The sequence below is a fragment of the Cnephaeus nilssonii genome (genome assembly GCF_951640355.1).
Source record: "Cnephaeus nilssonii genome assembly, chromosome: 10".
Lineage (NCBI taxonomy): Eukaryota > Metazoa > Chordata > Mammalia > Chiroptera > Vespertilionidae > Cnephaeus > Cnephaeus nilssonii.
The window spans coordinates 37,915,341-37,929,838 of NC_137081.1; the positions used below are offsets into that span (position 1 = coordinate 37,915,341).

Here is a 14,498-nt window from a genome sequence, read left to right on the forward strand (position 1 = left end):
TATGAAAAATATGTAATCTTGGAAACTTGGTATGTCCCCCTTTATTTAATTCTTTGTCTCTCAGTATATTTTAAATGCTCTCCCCTCCCATGTTAGTCCAGGATTATTTTATTAAATTTATTCCTAAGTATAATGTGCTAGTTTTTATGGAATGTCTTTATCTCCATTACGCCTTCTTCCTGGGTATTAATATATTTGTAAATAGCTTCCTTTCTGGTGTTCTTTTAAGTTCCAGTGATTTTAAATTGATTCTTTTTGGGTTTTACAAATATATTATGATATCATCTATAAATAGTTATAGATAATATTATATCTGTTAGGCATGTACTCCCTCTCTGCCCCTCCCACCACCAATGGTTATCTTTTATTTCATTTTTCTTACATATGGTATTGGGCAGAATGTCCCGAATAATTGGGAATAATGAGAATGATAATAGGTATTATTACCCTATTTCCAGGAATTCTTGTTTTCACTGCTAAGTTTGATCTTAGCTGTTGGTTTAGTATCTTTAAATCTGCAATTTATAAGAGGTTTTAAATTGGAACAGCCAGTGACTTATTTGTTGTTAAAGTAAAGCACCCATTGTAAAAAATTCAGACTATAATATAGGACTTTGAATGAAAAGAATTTCTCTCTCCCATGTTTTCTCTTTCCCAATGGTTCTTTGTTCCCTCTCTGTATCCTTCCTCCCCTTTCTTCTTTCTTACCTTCTTCTTTCTTTCTATATGTCCTCCCTTCTGTCCTTGAAGCTCTTCTTTTTATATGTTTGACTACATAAAAATTTAAAATTTATCTGAGATTCAAGGTCATAACTAATATAAGAGTAGCCTAGAACAGTGGTCGGCAAACTCATTAGTCAACAGAGCCAAATATCAACAGTACAACGATTGAAATTTCTTTTGAGAGCCAAATTTTTTAAACTTAAACTTCTTCTAACGCCACTTCTTCAAAATAGACTCGCCCAGGCCGTGGTATTTTGTGGAAGAGCCACACTCAAGGGGCCAAAGAGCTGCATGTGGCTCGTGAGCCGCAGTTTGCCGACCATGGGCCTAGAAGAAGTTATTTGTAACATATATCAGACATATATAGTAAAAAACTGATTTCAAGAATATCTGAAGGGCTCCTACAAATTAGACAGGAAGCATCCAAGTAGATGTATGAAAATACATGTGTAGAGGAAACTCTTTTAATACATAACAATACTCCAGTCTGAGAATATCCCTGCTTAAGGGCTAAGGGAGCTGAGCAAGGGCCTCTGCTTTCTGGGGCTGTTTCAGCACTGTTGTCATTTCTGCATTGGTTTCTTCCGATTACTTTTTCTCCTATCATGTGTCATATTTTTTCTGTTTATTTATATTCATAGTAACTTTTGATTGACTGGGAGATATTATGAATTTTACCATGTAGACTTACTGATTATTTTGGTATTCCTAAAAATACTCTTGAGGTTTGCTCTAGAATATAGTTAAGTTACTTGGAAACAGTTCAATCCTTTTGAGACCTGCTTTTTAGATTTGTTGGGTGGAATGAATGCAGGCGTTGGTCAGCTCACTAATGAGACAGAACTCTTCGAAGTACTCTCCCCAATGTCCTGCGAATTTCAATATTTCGTCACCGGTGGGATCTCTGAGCACTGTTCTCTTTAATCCTCTGGGTGGTCCTTCCTGTGGCCTCACACATATGCTGATCCACGCTCAGCTGAAGACTCAAGGGGCACCTCTGCAGATCCACAGAGTTCTCTCTGTGCAGCCCTCTCCTCTCCAGTAAGGTGCCCAGTGAACTGTGGTCGTCTTGGCTTTCCTAGACTCCTAACTTCTCCTCAGCCCAGGGACACAACCAGCTCTCCTATGGGTGCCCTACTGTGGCCTAGAAGCCTCTCAAGGAGTCAGCGGAGGCAATCATGTGGCTCCTTTGCTGCCCTTTTCTCAGCAATCACTGTCCTGCGCCACCTCTCGTATGACATCTGAAAACTGAAGCTTCAGCTATCTTGTATGTTTTTTAAGTTGTTTCAGACAGAAGGTAAAATCAGTGCCTGCAATTCCACGTTGGCCAGAGTAGAAGTTTTAGAAGTACTTTTGCAGAAGTAAAAGGACACTCCTACTTTGAGAGTCCATTGGAAGGGTCCTTGACTACAATAATTATTTTCCGATCTGTGGTTAAACAATAAAATTTCGAGCCTCTATAAAATAAAGCCCGATTGTGGTGACATTCCAGTGGAACCTTCTTTCTAGATCAGCAGGGATTCATATTTTCTAATCATGATAATCTTACTCTGCCTTCTTTTGTACATGTGTTACTTTACCTAGAATGCACATTTTCTTTCCTTTAAATGTTGCCTTCAACAACCTGTCATAAACCCAGTTTTGTTAGTGCATTTTGTTCTTTCCACTACTTTACTCTGTCCATATTAGTGGCACAGAGACTCTGGTGGGATTCCCATTTTTATTGCTGAAATGTTGCTTTATGTTCTTATCCTCAGGTTTTGAATGTCCTCGGCCTTGAGTGGCAGAGACTGTCTTCCATTTTTCTATTTTTAATTCTTGGGAAAGCAGACCCAATTTTTCTTGTCTTTCCTTCCCATCTTATATAGAGATTGACATAAAGGACAATCAGTAAGATTATAAATGAGAAAGATTTTCTAGGTTTTTACTATGATTTGTACATGGTAGATATGGACACAATGGTTTTGATTGGAAAACTTAATGTCTTTTCAGGTGATTCCAAGTATGACTTGCTATGTAAAGAAGAACTTATTGAACTCAAGGACATATTCTCTGTCAAACTGAAACGGCGTTATTTTGCTAGTGGAAATGGCACTTTATTGGGCATCACACTCTTCATCTGTTTGAAAAAGGAACAAAATAAATTAAAGGATTCTACACTCGATCTTATTAATTTAAGTGAAGACCACTGCAACATATGGTTTCGACAGTTCAAGAAAATTTTGGCAGGTAAGTACTCCTTATGGGAATTTTTAATGAGTCTAGTTTCCTTGATGTGAGTTATTAATCTAAACATGGTATTGTATTTATGAGCACAGAAACTCTTAGGTTGATATAGTTTCCTTCTAATCCCAATTTATTGAGTGTTTTATGCATGAAAGGGCATTAAATTTTGTCACATGCTTTTTCTACATAGATTGAGATCATATGTTTTTTTCTTTCATTTTGTTAATGTGGTGAATTACATTTTCATATGTTGAACCATCCTTGCAATGCAGGAATAAATCCCACTTGGTCATGGTGTATTCTTTTAATATGTTATTGAATTTTCTTTGCTGGTATTTTGTTGAGGATTTTTACATCATTATCCATAAGATATATTGGTCTGTAGTGGGTTGGTTTTTTTCCCCTTGTAGTATGTTTGTCTGGCTTTGGTATCGGGATAATACTGGCCTCATAGAATGAGATAGGAAGTAACTCTTTTTTTAAAAAATATTTTTATTGATTTTACAGAGAGGAAGGGAGAGGGATAGAGAATTAGAAACATCTATGAGAGAGAAACAATGATCAGCTGCTTCCTGCACGCCCCCTACTGGGGATCAAGCCAGCAACCAAGGTGCATGCCCTTGGTGGGAATCAAACCTGGGACCCTTCAGTCCATAGGCTGATGCTCTATCCACTGAGCCAAACTGGTTAGGGCAGGAAGTAACTCTTGAAAGACCATTTCTATGCAGAAACTTCGATAATCTGAAATAACACAGTTCTTAAATAATTTAGTTAAGTTGAGAGTTGTTTTTGAAAGCATATTTATTTTTCTATTAATGTTTCGAGTTTATATTAGAATTTATTTTCCTTATACCTATACAATGATGGCAAGTGCATATATGTACTGTGTGGCTTGAGAATAAGAGCTTTTTTTGCAGATAATATTTAAATTGTTTATTTCAGGATAGATTTTTCTAAAGTTAAATAATCAGTGAAAAGAGAACATATTTACTAGAATATTAACTCCTAATGAAGTCAATGTATCTGAAAATATGTTATTTGTATTTTATGTCCTAAATAAAATGCATGAATTCAAACATAGTGCAAGGTGGATTTTTAGAAGGTATCTTGTTAAATAACCACACTGAGTTTTGGGATTTCTTTTTTTCTCATAGATTTGTAAACCTTGCTTTCTTTTTAGCTCATTTCTTTCTGTTTGCCAGATTGATCAGGGTAGAGGCAGCTGGTGTGGTTGGTGGTGCAGTCTGGAGGAAGATGACACAGGACAGAGATGGGTGCCAGGCAAAGAGCAGGCACATGGTGATGTTGGGCCGTTTCAGGCCAGGCATCGTTAATTAAGAAGACTGGGTGTGGTGCCAGGTGCGTACTAGACTTATTGGGAGGATCACTTCACAAATTATAAAAATGTCCAACCTCTGTGCTGTACACTGAAACTAATATAAAATAATTTTCAATGTAAATGTAATTGGAAAAAAAAAAAAAGACTGAGGACCTAAGTTGGTCAAGGGCAGCCAACTGATAGGTTACACCTATAAAAGATAAGCTGATGTGACATAGTAAAACTAGGTGACCCTGTTACTAAGGCCCCTGTGCTTCCTTGTTAGCCCCCTTGGGACCTTCGAGGATACCTGATCCTTTTAAGAAGATAGAAAACCACAGAAGCCTTAGTTTAGTTCATCTCCCTGAAAACAGAGAAAGTATATACTGTATAAACTGTACACACACACACACACACACACACACACACACACACACTCACACACACACACATATACATACAGGTGGGTCAAAAGTAGGTTTACATTTGTGACTACACAAAACACAGAGTTTATTCTTGCGTTATTATTTACAATTGTATTATTTTCCATATGAACAACTGTAAATCGACATTTGCCCCACCCTGTATATTTAACTTAAAGCATTCCACTTTAACAGTGGGTCTTTCATGGTGTTATTTTAAATTCATGTCAGAAGAGATTTTTTAAATCTAAAAAAAAATGAAACATTAATGAGATCAATTTAATAAACTTCTCTAACACTGGCAGGTACCCATGAGACTTGCCTGGTCTATAAAATAAGAATGTGTCCTTTTAGGAGAGGCAAAGCTCTTCCTTGCACTGGAGGTCTGAGGGTATCTTTTCTCATGGAGCTTATGAAGGGCTAGCTGAGTGAGATGTGAGAGGCAACGTCCTCAATATATCTCACCCATCAAATCAATAGTGAGTAAGCATAGGACATCACAACAAAATGTAATTTAGTAAGAGCAATTTTATAGGAATAGAGGAGCTTGTCCAAAAAAAAAAAAAATCCAAAACTGTTCAATTTTTTCCCCCCATCTTAATGAATGATGTTTTGGTTTGATCTAGGGTTAAAATCTAGGTGAATTATATACATTTTAAGCTCTCATCTTTTGGGAATGTTGCTTTTTGTACCTTTGATTTTGATAAGAGTTAAAGGTATTATAATAAATGCGGTCATATTCTCTGGCATGGCTCTGGAGTACAGAGTGATTTATTGGTTAAAATAAAATAGATTGATCCACTTGTCTGTTGATGGGCACTGGGGTTGTTTCCATATATTGGCTATTGTAAATAATGCTGCAATGAACATAGGGGTGCATCTATCATATATTCTTTTAAATGAGTGTTTTGGATTTCTTCAGCTATATTCCCAGAAGTGGAATTGCTGGGTTATAAGGCAATTCCATTTCTAATTTTTTGAGGACACTCCATACTGTTTTCCATAGAGGTTGAACCAATCTTCATTCCCACTAGGGTTCCCTTTTCTCCACATCCTCACCAACACTTGTTTGTTGATTTATTGATGATAGCCATTCTGATGGGTGTGAGGTGCTATCTCATTGTGGTTTTAATTTGCATTTCTCTGATGATTAGTGATGTTGAGCATCTTTTCATATATCTGTTGGCCATGTGTATATCTTCTCTGGAGAAGTGTTTATTCAAATCCTTTGCCCAGTTTTCAATTGGATTGTTTGTTTTGGTGTTGAGTTGTAAAAGTTCTTTATAAATTTTAGATACTAATCCCTTATTAGATAGATGTATTACTGGAGAATATGTCCTCCCATTCAGTGGGTTGCCTTTTTCATTTTATTGATGGTTTCCTTCACTGTGCAAAACTTTTTAGTTTGATGTCCCATTTATTTATTTTTTCTTTTGTTTCCCTTGCCCGAGGAGATATATCAGAAAAAAATATTGCTATGAGGATTGTCCGAGATTTTACTGCCTATGTTTTCTTCTAGTATTTTTATGGTTTTGAGTCTTACTATTAACCTTTTGCACTCGGATGTCGAGTGTGATTCGACACGGTTAGCATTAGAATAAAGGAATCGAGAAAAAAGCAAGCGAGTGCAAAGGGTTAAGTCTTGAATCCATTTTGAGTTTATTCTTGTGTATGCTGTAAGAAGGTGGTCTAGTCTTATTTTTTTGCACATGTCTGTAGACAAGCAAAAAAACCCCCCAAAAAAACAAGACAGGATTGAAATCATCCAATAAAAATGAAGAAATCTAACTAAGACAGACTGAATAAATGTCTGATCCATCTGTACCCCCAATTGGATTCAGCAGGTCCTGTGGGAGGAGCCAACTCCTTCTCCACCCTGAGCCCCACAAAGACAGTGTCACCTTCATCCTACAAAAATGAATGGTGGAGGCTCCAACGCTCTCTACCAAACATTGTGTTCTACCTATACTTCACTTTTAAGGTTACAGTCTTAGAACATTTTTCTTGATTGTTTCTTTCACTTTCAAATCCATGTAATCTAGGTGTTCATTCAAGTGCCTGTCATCTGAGAGACAAACAATTGGCTCAATCCACATGCCATACATGCCTTCCTCTCTGGTTCTGATTTCCACGGGGTTTGGTCTATTTGTGGATTACCTTCCCGACTCACATCCATGTCCCTCTTTGTACTACATGCATCAAGTTTGACAGATGGTGATTGTTCCTTGGTTTCCAATTTTATATTTTTAAAGTCCTCACCCAAGGAATTTGTGTTTGAAGCGGACTTGACTTAAGTTTGAGGCCAGGGGCGGGGGTGTGGGCTATAAAAATGACTCACAATTGAATATTAGACATCACTATTTAAAATCCAAGACCTTGCTTTTAACTGGTGCTGTGGCAAGACCAGCAGATTAAAAAAATTTTTTTTTTGCATTTGTTTATTTGAATGTTGTCTTTAATAAGCAAATTGAATTTGTTTCCTGCCAGCCTTTTGCATCTTTCCCCACTTTCCCCCTCTATTAAGAAAATCATGAAAGCCTCAACTTCATCTTTTAGTTTAACTAGCTTAACAATTACAATTTTAGTGTATTTGGATATTGAGTTACTTTCAAATATGTGCATTTATATGTTGAACTGGAGCAATGAATAAGATGTGATGAATTTTTGAGGAAAGAACAAATTGGCAGCACTAGAAGGGGAGAAGGCAGGCAACTTTCCAATACTTTAAGTTTAAAGGCTAACTGACAAAGACTGACCAGGAGAAAGGGGGTTTATAAATATAAAAAAAGGAGTTTCAACATGGTTTCTGTTTTTCTTGGAAAATATGTTAAGTCCTTTTACACAGTTAAGCATAGCATTTTTAAAAAAATTCTTAGTAATAGAAAAGTTACCATAACTTTATTCACTAATAGGCAATATAGGTTAATTTATCCAACACACGTTCTGTAGCAGGCACTGTGTTAAGTGTTGGGAGTACAGAAATGAATGAGATATAATCCTGTATAAAACATTTTTGCCCTTGGGGACAAACAAGGAAACTTGTATTATAAATGTATTAAAGACCACAATGAAAATATGAACAAACTAGTAAGGTTTATAACTATTGATCATTGATTCAGAAATTCAGGTCTTTAAAAAATGTGATTGAGCCTGGCTGGCATAGTTCAGTGGTTGATTATTGACCTATGAACCAGGAGGTCACAGTTCGATTCTCCGTCAGGGCACAAGTCCAGGTTGTGGGCTCGATCCCCAGTGTGGGGCATGCAGGAGGCAGCCGGTCAATGATTCTCTCTCATCATTGATATTTCTATCTCTCTCTCCCTCTCCCTTCCTCTCTGACATTAATAAAAAGATATATTTTTTTAAAAATGTGATTGATTAAGGCGGATATGTAGTGAGTGATAAGCCTACCACATAGTCATTGTGGTGAAACTCGTTTAAGTCTTTTCTGCTTTTTTTACATCTGTGATACAAAGCAAACATGCACAACCTTTAAATATAGCATGTGTGTACACTAGATATGTTAATTTTCATTAAATTAGGGTGTGATCAGTCTCTGCATATTTGGGTTTCCTAGAAATGGTGAGTTGCAAGTTCTTCTGGATCCTGAACCAAGCAACCTTCTAGACTCTGAAATCTATACTTTAAAGCATATTCATATTTGAGAATACATGAAGAGGTGAAGAAGAAGAGCTAATGTGATGGGAATAGATGAAAGCTTGCAAGGAAAGTAATATAGAGTTTTAAAAAAGCAGAGGACTAAATACAGAATCTTGGGGATACTCATATATTAAAATAGGCAGATAAGATAATAACTGGAACTAAAAAATAGAAATAATCAAGGAAACAGAAGAACCCTTATAGCACAGGACCATTGAATTTTGCTGGTATATGTAGGTTTTGCGAATTATTTTTAATACTTAATGGTTACCCAGAGACAATTAACAAAGGTATTTTTAGCACTCAGTTGTTTGAGTTATTTCTGATAATTTTCTGTTTCATTTCTACCTGGTAATTTTATAAATAGGCAAATATAAATGAGCCATATTTATTTAATAAATTTTGTTCTTGTAATGAGCCTGCTCTTATCTTCTCACTCAACAGCCTCACTCAGTTTTCAGCTATGAAAAAATAAGGAAAATGGAAAAATTATTTACATATGAGTAATTTTTTCTAGTTTCCCACTTGATGTCAAATCTGTTTTCCATGTGATAATAATTTGGTCTTAATTGGATGCATTCCTTGATAGCCCAAACTCAGACTTTGTAAAAACATTGATTTTTGCTTAATACTTATGTTGTCTTATATAAGAAAATCATGGTGCAATATATTTTGGGTTCTTTAAAAAAAATCCAAGCTATGTCATCAATCATATTTTTGTGAACCAGGAAGATATTTTTTCTTAGCAGAACAGAATGATGTGAAGTTTTACTTGGATATGCTGCCAAATGATGTACTTATAAGCAAAAATAAACTGGAAATCAACATTATAATGATTATTTAAAATGAGCCGTTGTTAACATGTCGCAAGTATGATAGCTTCAGACATTTGGTTGTGCACTCTTTGAATTGGCAACACTTGTCTCCTTAGGGACAAGTTATTTACTGCAAGAGCATTATTTCTGAAATATGGGTAGTTTCTCTCTTGAAGCACTGAAAAAGTGATCCGAGACTTTGTTTTATGACCAGTTGAGTTCGACATTAAAATCACGCATGCCACTTCTGAATATGTTTTTACTAGCAATATATATTATAGTAATGTGAAAACTGATTAAATATGTATTACCTCATTTACATGTAAATACTGAAGTCCAATCCCAGTTGAAGTACTCTGCCCAGCAGAGATCACGTGACGTCTGCCTCCGTAGTGGTTTCAAACTGCGCTCTGTGGAGTGTCACCACCCTCCCCCAGGACATGCCTCACTGGGTAGGAGCCACACCTGCCACTCACTCACTCCTGAGCCCGTGTGCCTCCTCATTGATCTGTTTTATATTTAGTAGTTCTGAGTAAGGCCTTGTTTAAAACTTTTACAGCAAAAACATTTGAAAACTTCTGCTTTAGTCATCCCTAGGATGATAACCCATCAGTGTATTTTCACCTTGTCATGCCTGTTTTTGTTCACCTCCAGGCACACTGAGACCTCATGATTTTGTTAGGTACTCAAATATACACTCATTATGGCAATCACAGAGTTTGAACTGCCAGAGGTTGTCCATGTAATTGTATTCTTTTCAATAGAAGTTACTTGTTAAATATACAGGGTGTCCCCCCAAAAATGTGTACAGACTGTAACAGCTGATAGCTCAATTTTGAAATGAAATGTATTTTAATAAACACTGACTTTATAATTATTCAAAGTGTGTTATACATTTTTGACACCCTATATATTTAAGTATTTTCCTTTCTATAACTTTATGAGATACTGCTTTTCAATCAATTTGCAAATAAGAAAAATATATTTTATCAAATGAAAGATTGAAATCGAGTTAAAGAGAGGTTGCTTTGAAGTTTTCCTGAGTCTGAAAATTCTGGGGCTTTGATTAAATACGTCTGGATGGACAGAGGCATGAGTTGCCTTTAGAAGTCCCTTCTGTGATTCTAAAGTGTTGCCAGGGCCAAGAACCACAGATGTCAAAAATTTGAACAACACAAGTTTGATTTAATGAACATATATAAAACTCTGCACTCCACCTTACCAAAGCTGCCTTGGTAAGGATTAATTGTGGGTGGCAGGACATTATATATTCTTATTACATTAAATAGTCTTAAAGGTTAGCCAACACCTATTCCTGGTCTTGTGATATCACACTTATGCCGTGGGACTGACTCGGAAAAGCCTATTAAAGACGGACAGGGGCATGCCTAGGGTTTCTCTTGTCACTTGAAGTTTCTTTTCTTAATAACATCAGCTCTCACAGCCATTGCTCTTTCAGCTGAAAGCAAACTACAGTTTTCCCTTACAAACTATTAATGCTGTGTATACTTGGGATGCGTGACACAAGCCATCTTCCCAAGTGTTTCTCACTGGCCTCTACAGCATTTTTGTCCTAATGAAGGAATCTATTTTTGTACATAATTCATTATAATTATATTTAAAAACAAGTAATTGGTGTCTGATAAAAGACAATGTATTCCTGCTTCAGTCATTGAGTACCTTGAGAATAAGAGTTGAGGTGGATTCATTCTCAAGTTATTTCTGGTATATTCCAAAATCTTTTTGCTAGATAAAAGTCCTTTGACTATATCTTTTGTGTAACAAAATTTATTCTCTAGAGAGAAAAAAATTAAGTGTGCTTTGCCATACCTTAAGTGATTATATTCAAAAGGCTAATTAAGGAATTCTCTAAATGTAGCCAGTAAAATGTTGAATTGTTTTTATGCTGTTAAATAGAGTAAACATTTTTTCCTTTGCTGAATTAGAAGTCCTTATTTTAAAAATTGAAATCTTAATAATAACTGACATTTATTAATCATTTACTATGTGCCACTTTTGTACGCAATTTTTATAAATTAGATCATTAAATCTTATAATACTAGCATCAAGAACTACAAATATGTTCACATAAAAAAGAAATAATACTTGTGTGTTTTGTTAAATTTGAAGAATTAAAATACCACATGATTTAGCAAATAGTAGAATTAAGTAAATTATTATTCTCATTATCATCTCTTAAGTTGTATATGAGAAAACGAAGGCTTAATATAGTTTAAAAATTGGCTAATCTGAGGTTAAACAGCTCGTATATGGTAGAGGAACTGGGGACAAATCTGTGTGTCTGAGTCTGGAGCGTGAGCCCTTAACCTCTGTTCATTCTCTTGTCTACCAGGCCAGTCATATATTCTACCATCATTAAGTATATTATATATACTGGATGGTTTAGACTTTATCCCGAAAAAAAAAAATTTCAAACACTTCTCTTGTTAGAAAAGAGCTATATCATCTTATTTGGAGATTATTCCTCTCTTGCATTCTTTTTCCAACATTAATGATTCAGAACTCTACAGTATTTGAATTCTACAGCTCACGCTCAATATTTAGGGTGAGCCCTGGCCAGTGTGGCTCAGTTGGTTGGGCGTTGTCCCTTGCACCAAAAGGTTGCTGGTTCCATTCCCTGTCAGAGTACATGCCCGGGGTGCGGCTCTGTAGGACATGGTAAAAAGAACCACCAACAAACCTTGATCTAATTTTAGTAGGTTTATTTTTGATAGAGGTATGGTCGCAGTGGTTCTGAAACTATTTTGTGTATGTTATATGACTGGGCATATATAATCCCCCTACTGGGGTGTGCAGGAGGCAGCAGATCCATGTTTCTCTCTCACATCAATGTGTGTGTTTTTTTTTCTATCTCTCTCCCTTTTCCTTTCTCTCTCTAAAATTAATAAGAACATACTTTAAAAATATTTAGGGTGAACAGTAACAATAAAATGCATTTCTTAATTCTTAAAAATTTCTCATCATGACTGTCACTATTATTAATTAAGGTTTCTCAAATGCCTTAGAATGAATTGAGCATGCACTATGAAAAATTTGCAGATATTTCTTTTTACTAGCTTAAAGGAATTTAAAAACACATATTAATACACTGATTTGTGACTGATTCCCAGGCTTTATCTTTAGCAGAGTTTTGCAAAACACAAATGCTTACAGCATACAAGAAAGATAGAAATTGGATCAATTCTAGGATGCAAGTATAATGGATTATCATTTAATAACTTTTTCACTGGAAAGAAATGAAGTAAAAAATAATAAAGCATCATTCTTAGTTTGCATAAGTAGGAAATACATATTTCATATTAAGTGACAAATTATTAATCTCCGTAGCATTCATTAGACTACCATTAATGGTTTTGAAATTGTGTCATATTTAGATACTATATTGCTTGAAGAATTTTATTGTAATCTTGTGTAAATATATTTATTACTGTTTAAGGCAGGTAGCTAGATATTGGCAATGACTATATGCTATAGCATTGTGATATTTTCAAATCAATCATATTTTCTCATCATTCAAGAGAAAACATCTATTTTTAAAAATTTTATTCTTTGAAAAATTAATGCACGTAGAACATTATGTATCTTGAAGAATTATGTTTTCCTTTTTCTACTACTCAGACACTAGTTATTTTTCCAATGAAAAGAGCAAAGGGTGAAGGTGAAGCCTACTGTGTGGTCAGGTTCCTGGGCTCTGCAGCCTGTGCTCATCTGTGCCCGCTGGGTCCTATGGTAGATACCTCAGTGCCTTCCCACTTGCTAAGTGGCAAAGCTAGGAATCTGTTTGTTGAGAGTGTGTCTCATCTCTTGTTTGCCCAGCGAAGTTCAGTTTACAGTCCAAGGCCCTGTAAAACCAGCAGATCCTCTGCAAAGTTGAGCCACACAGCAAAATCAGGCCCTTCCTCTATTAGGTTTGGTAGCACTTTTCATGCCTCTTAGAACACGTGCTCACTTTCTAATTGTTGGCTTAATAGGTGACACCTTATTAGACTGTAATCCAAGCCTATATGATTCTTTCTTGTTTCTCTCCTTTCCATATTTGTATCTCCCCTCTTCCATAGTGAGAACTCTGACTCCCAACAACAACAACAACAACATTTGCCCATTTGCCCATTAATATAACATACACAAAATAGTTTCAGAACCGCTGCGACCATACCTCTATCAAAAATAAACCTCCTAAAATTAGTTCAAGGTTGTTGGTGGTTCTTTTTACCATGCCCTACTGAAGGCATATATTTCGAGTTCTGCATTCACAAATTATATGGATTAGTTTTTTCCCTTCCTAATATTAATAGTTTTGTCATTTATCTGAAATATAGTTGGTTTGATTTCTGTCTACTAGTATATTCAGTTTTTGGATTTATTTTTATTTTCTCCATCATCCTCATTGATTTAATATTTTTCTTTGTGTGGGGCAGAAACATGTTTCCAAAGGAAAAAAATACTTCTAGTGTTCTTTCCACCTCATCCCTCTTTGGTAACTAATTCTACTAGTTTCTGGTTTATCTGAGCTATATTTATTTCTTTCTTTTTTAAATATGTTTTTATTGATTTCTGAGAGGAAGAGAGAAGGGAAGGAGAGATAGAAACATCATTGATGAGAGAGAATCATTGATCGGCTGCCTCCTGCATGCCCCCTATTGGGGATTGAGCCCACAACCCCGGCATGTGCCCCAACTGGGAATTTAACCGTGACCTCCTGGTTCATAGGTCGATGCTCAACCACTGAGCCACACCGGCCGGGTTGAGCTATATTTCTTTTTGCAAAATTACCGGATCATTGCATTTTAAAAATTTTCTTTGTTACATAAAAAGTTACCATATAAACTCTTCTGCACTTTACTTTTTTCACCTAACTACAAATACTGAAAATCAGTCCATAGTACTTCATAGAGTGCTTCATTATTTTTTTTACAGCTGTATAAGACTCCATTGTGTGGTCTGTACCATACTTTATTCAATACATCTCAATGTCTGGACATTTTGATTATTTCTCATATCTTCAATCACCAATAATGCTGCAATAAATACATTTGTACCCGTTGTAGCTTGGGGGTAACTTTATAGAAGTAGACTTCTAGATTAAAGTGTAAGTGATGTGTAGTTTAGTGAGATATTGAATAACTTCCCTTCCAGAGGATTTGGACCCTTTTTTTCCATGTTCACCAGCCAAATATGGAAATGTCTTCCAAAATAAATTAAAATTCACTTTATAGATTATAAAAATCTGGTAAAAATAAATGGATGATATATTTGGTTAGGTTTTTTTCCCTTTTTCACTCTTTGATCTCCTTCCTGCTTGTGTATTCTTGC

At 35.6% G+C, this 14,498-nt stretch overlaps 1 protein-coding gene across 1 annotated transcript in view; it reads left to right on the forward strand.

Moving 5' to 3' along the window:
- The window catches only part of CERKL (CERK like autophagy regulator), a gene marked incomplete at its 5' end in the record, with an annotated part of 100,664 nt that overhangs the window by 47,061 nt on the left and 39,105 nt on the right, over positions 1 to 14,498 (forward strand). Inside the window, one exon of the mRNA XM_079782882.1 lies at positions 2,716 to 2,952. Within this exon, the coding sequence (XP_079639008.1) occupies positions 2,716 to 2,952 (237 nt within the window). The remainder of the gene's footprint in view (positions 1 to 2,715; positions 2,953 to 14,498) is intronic.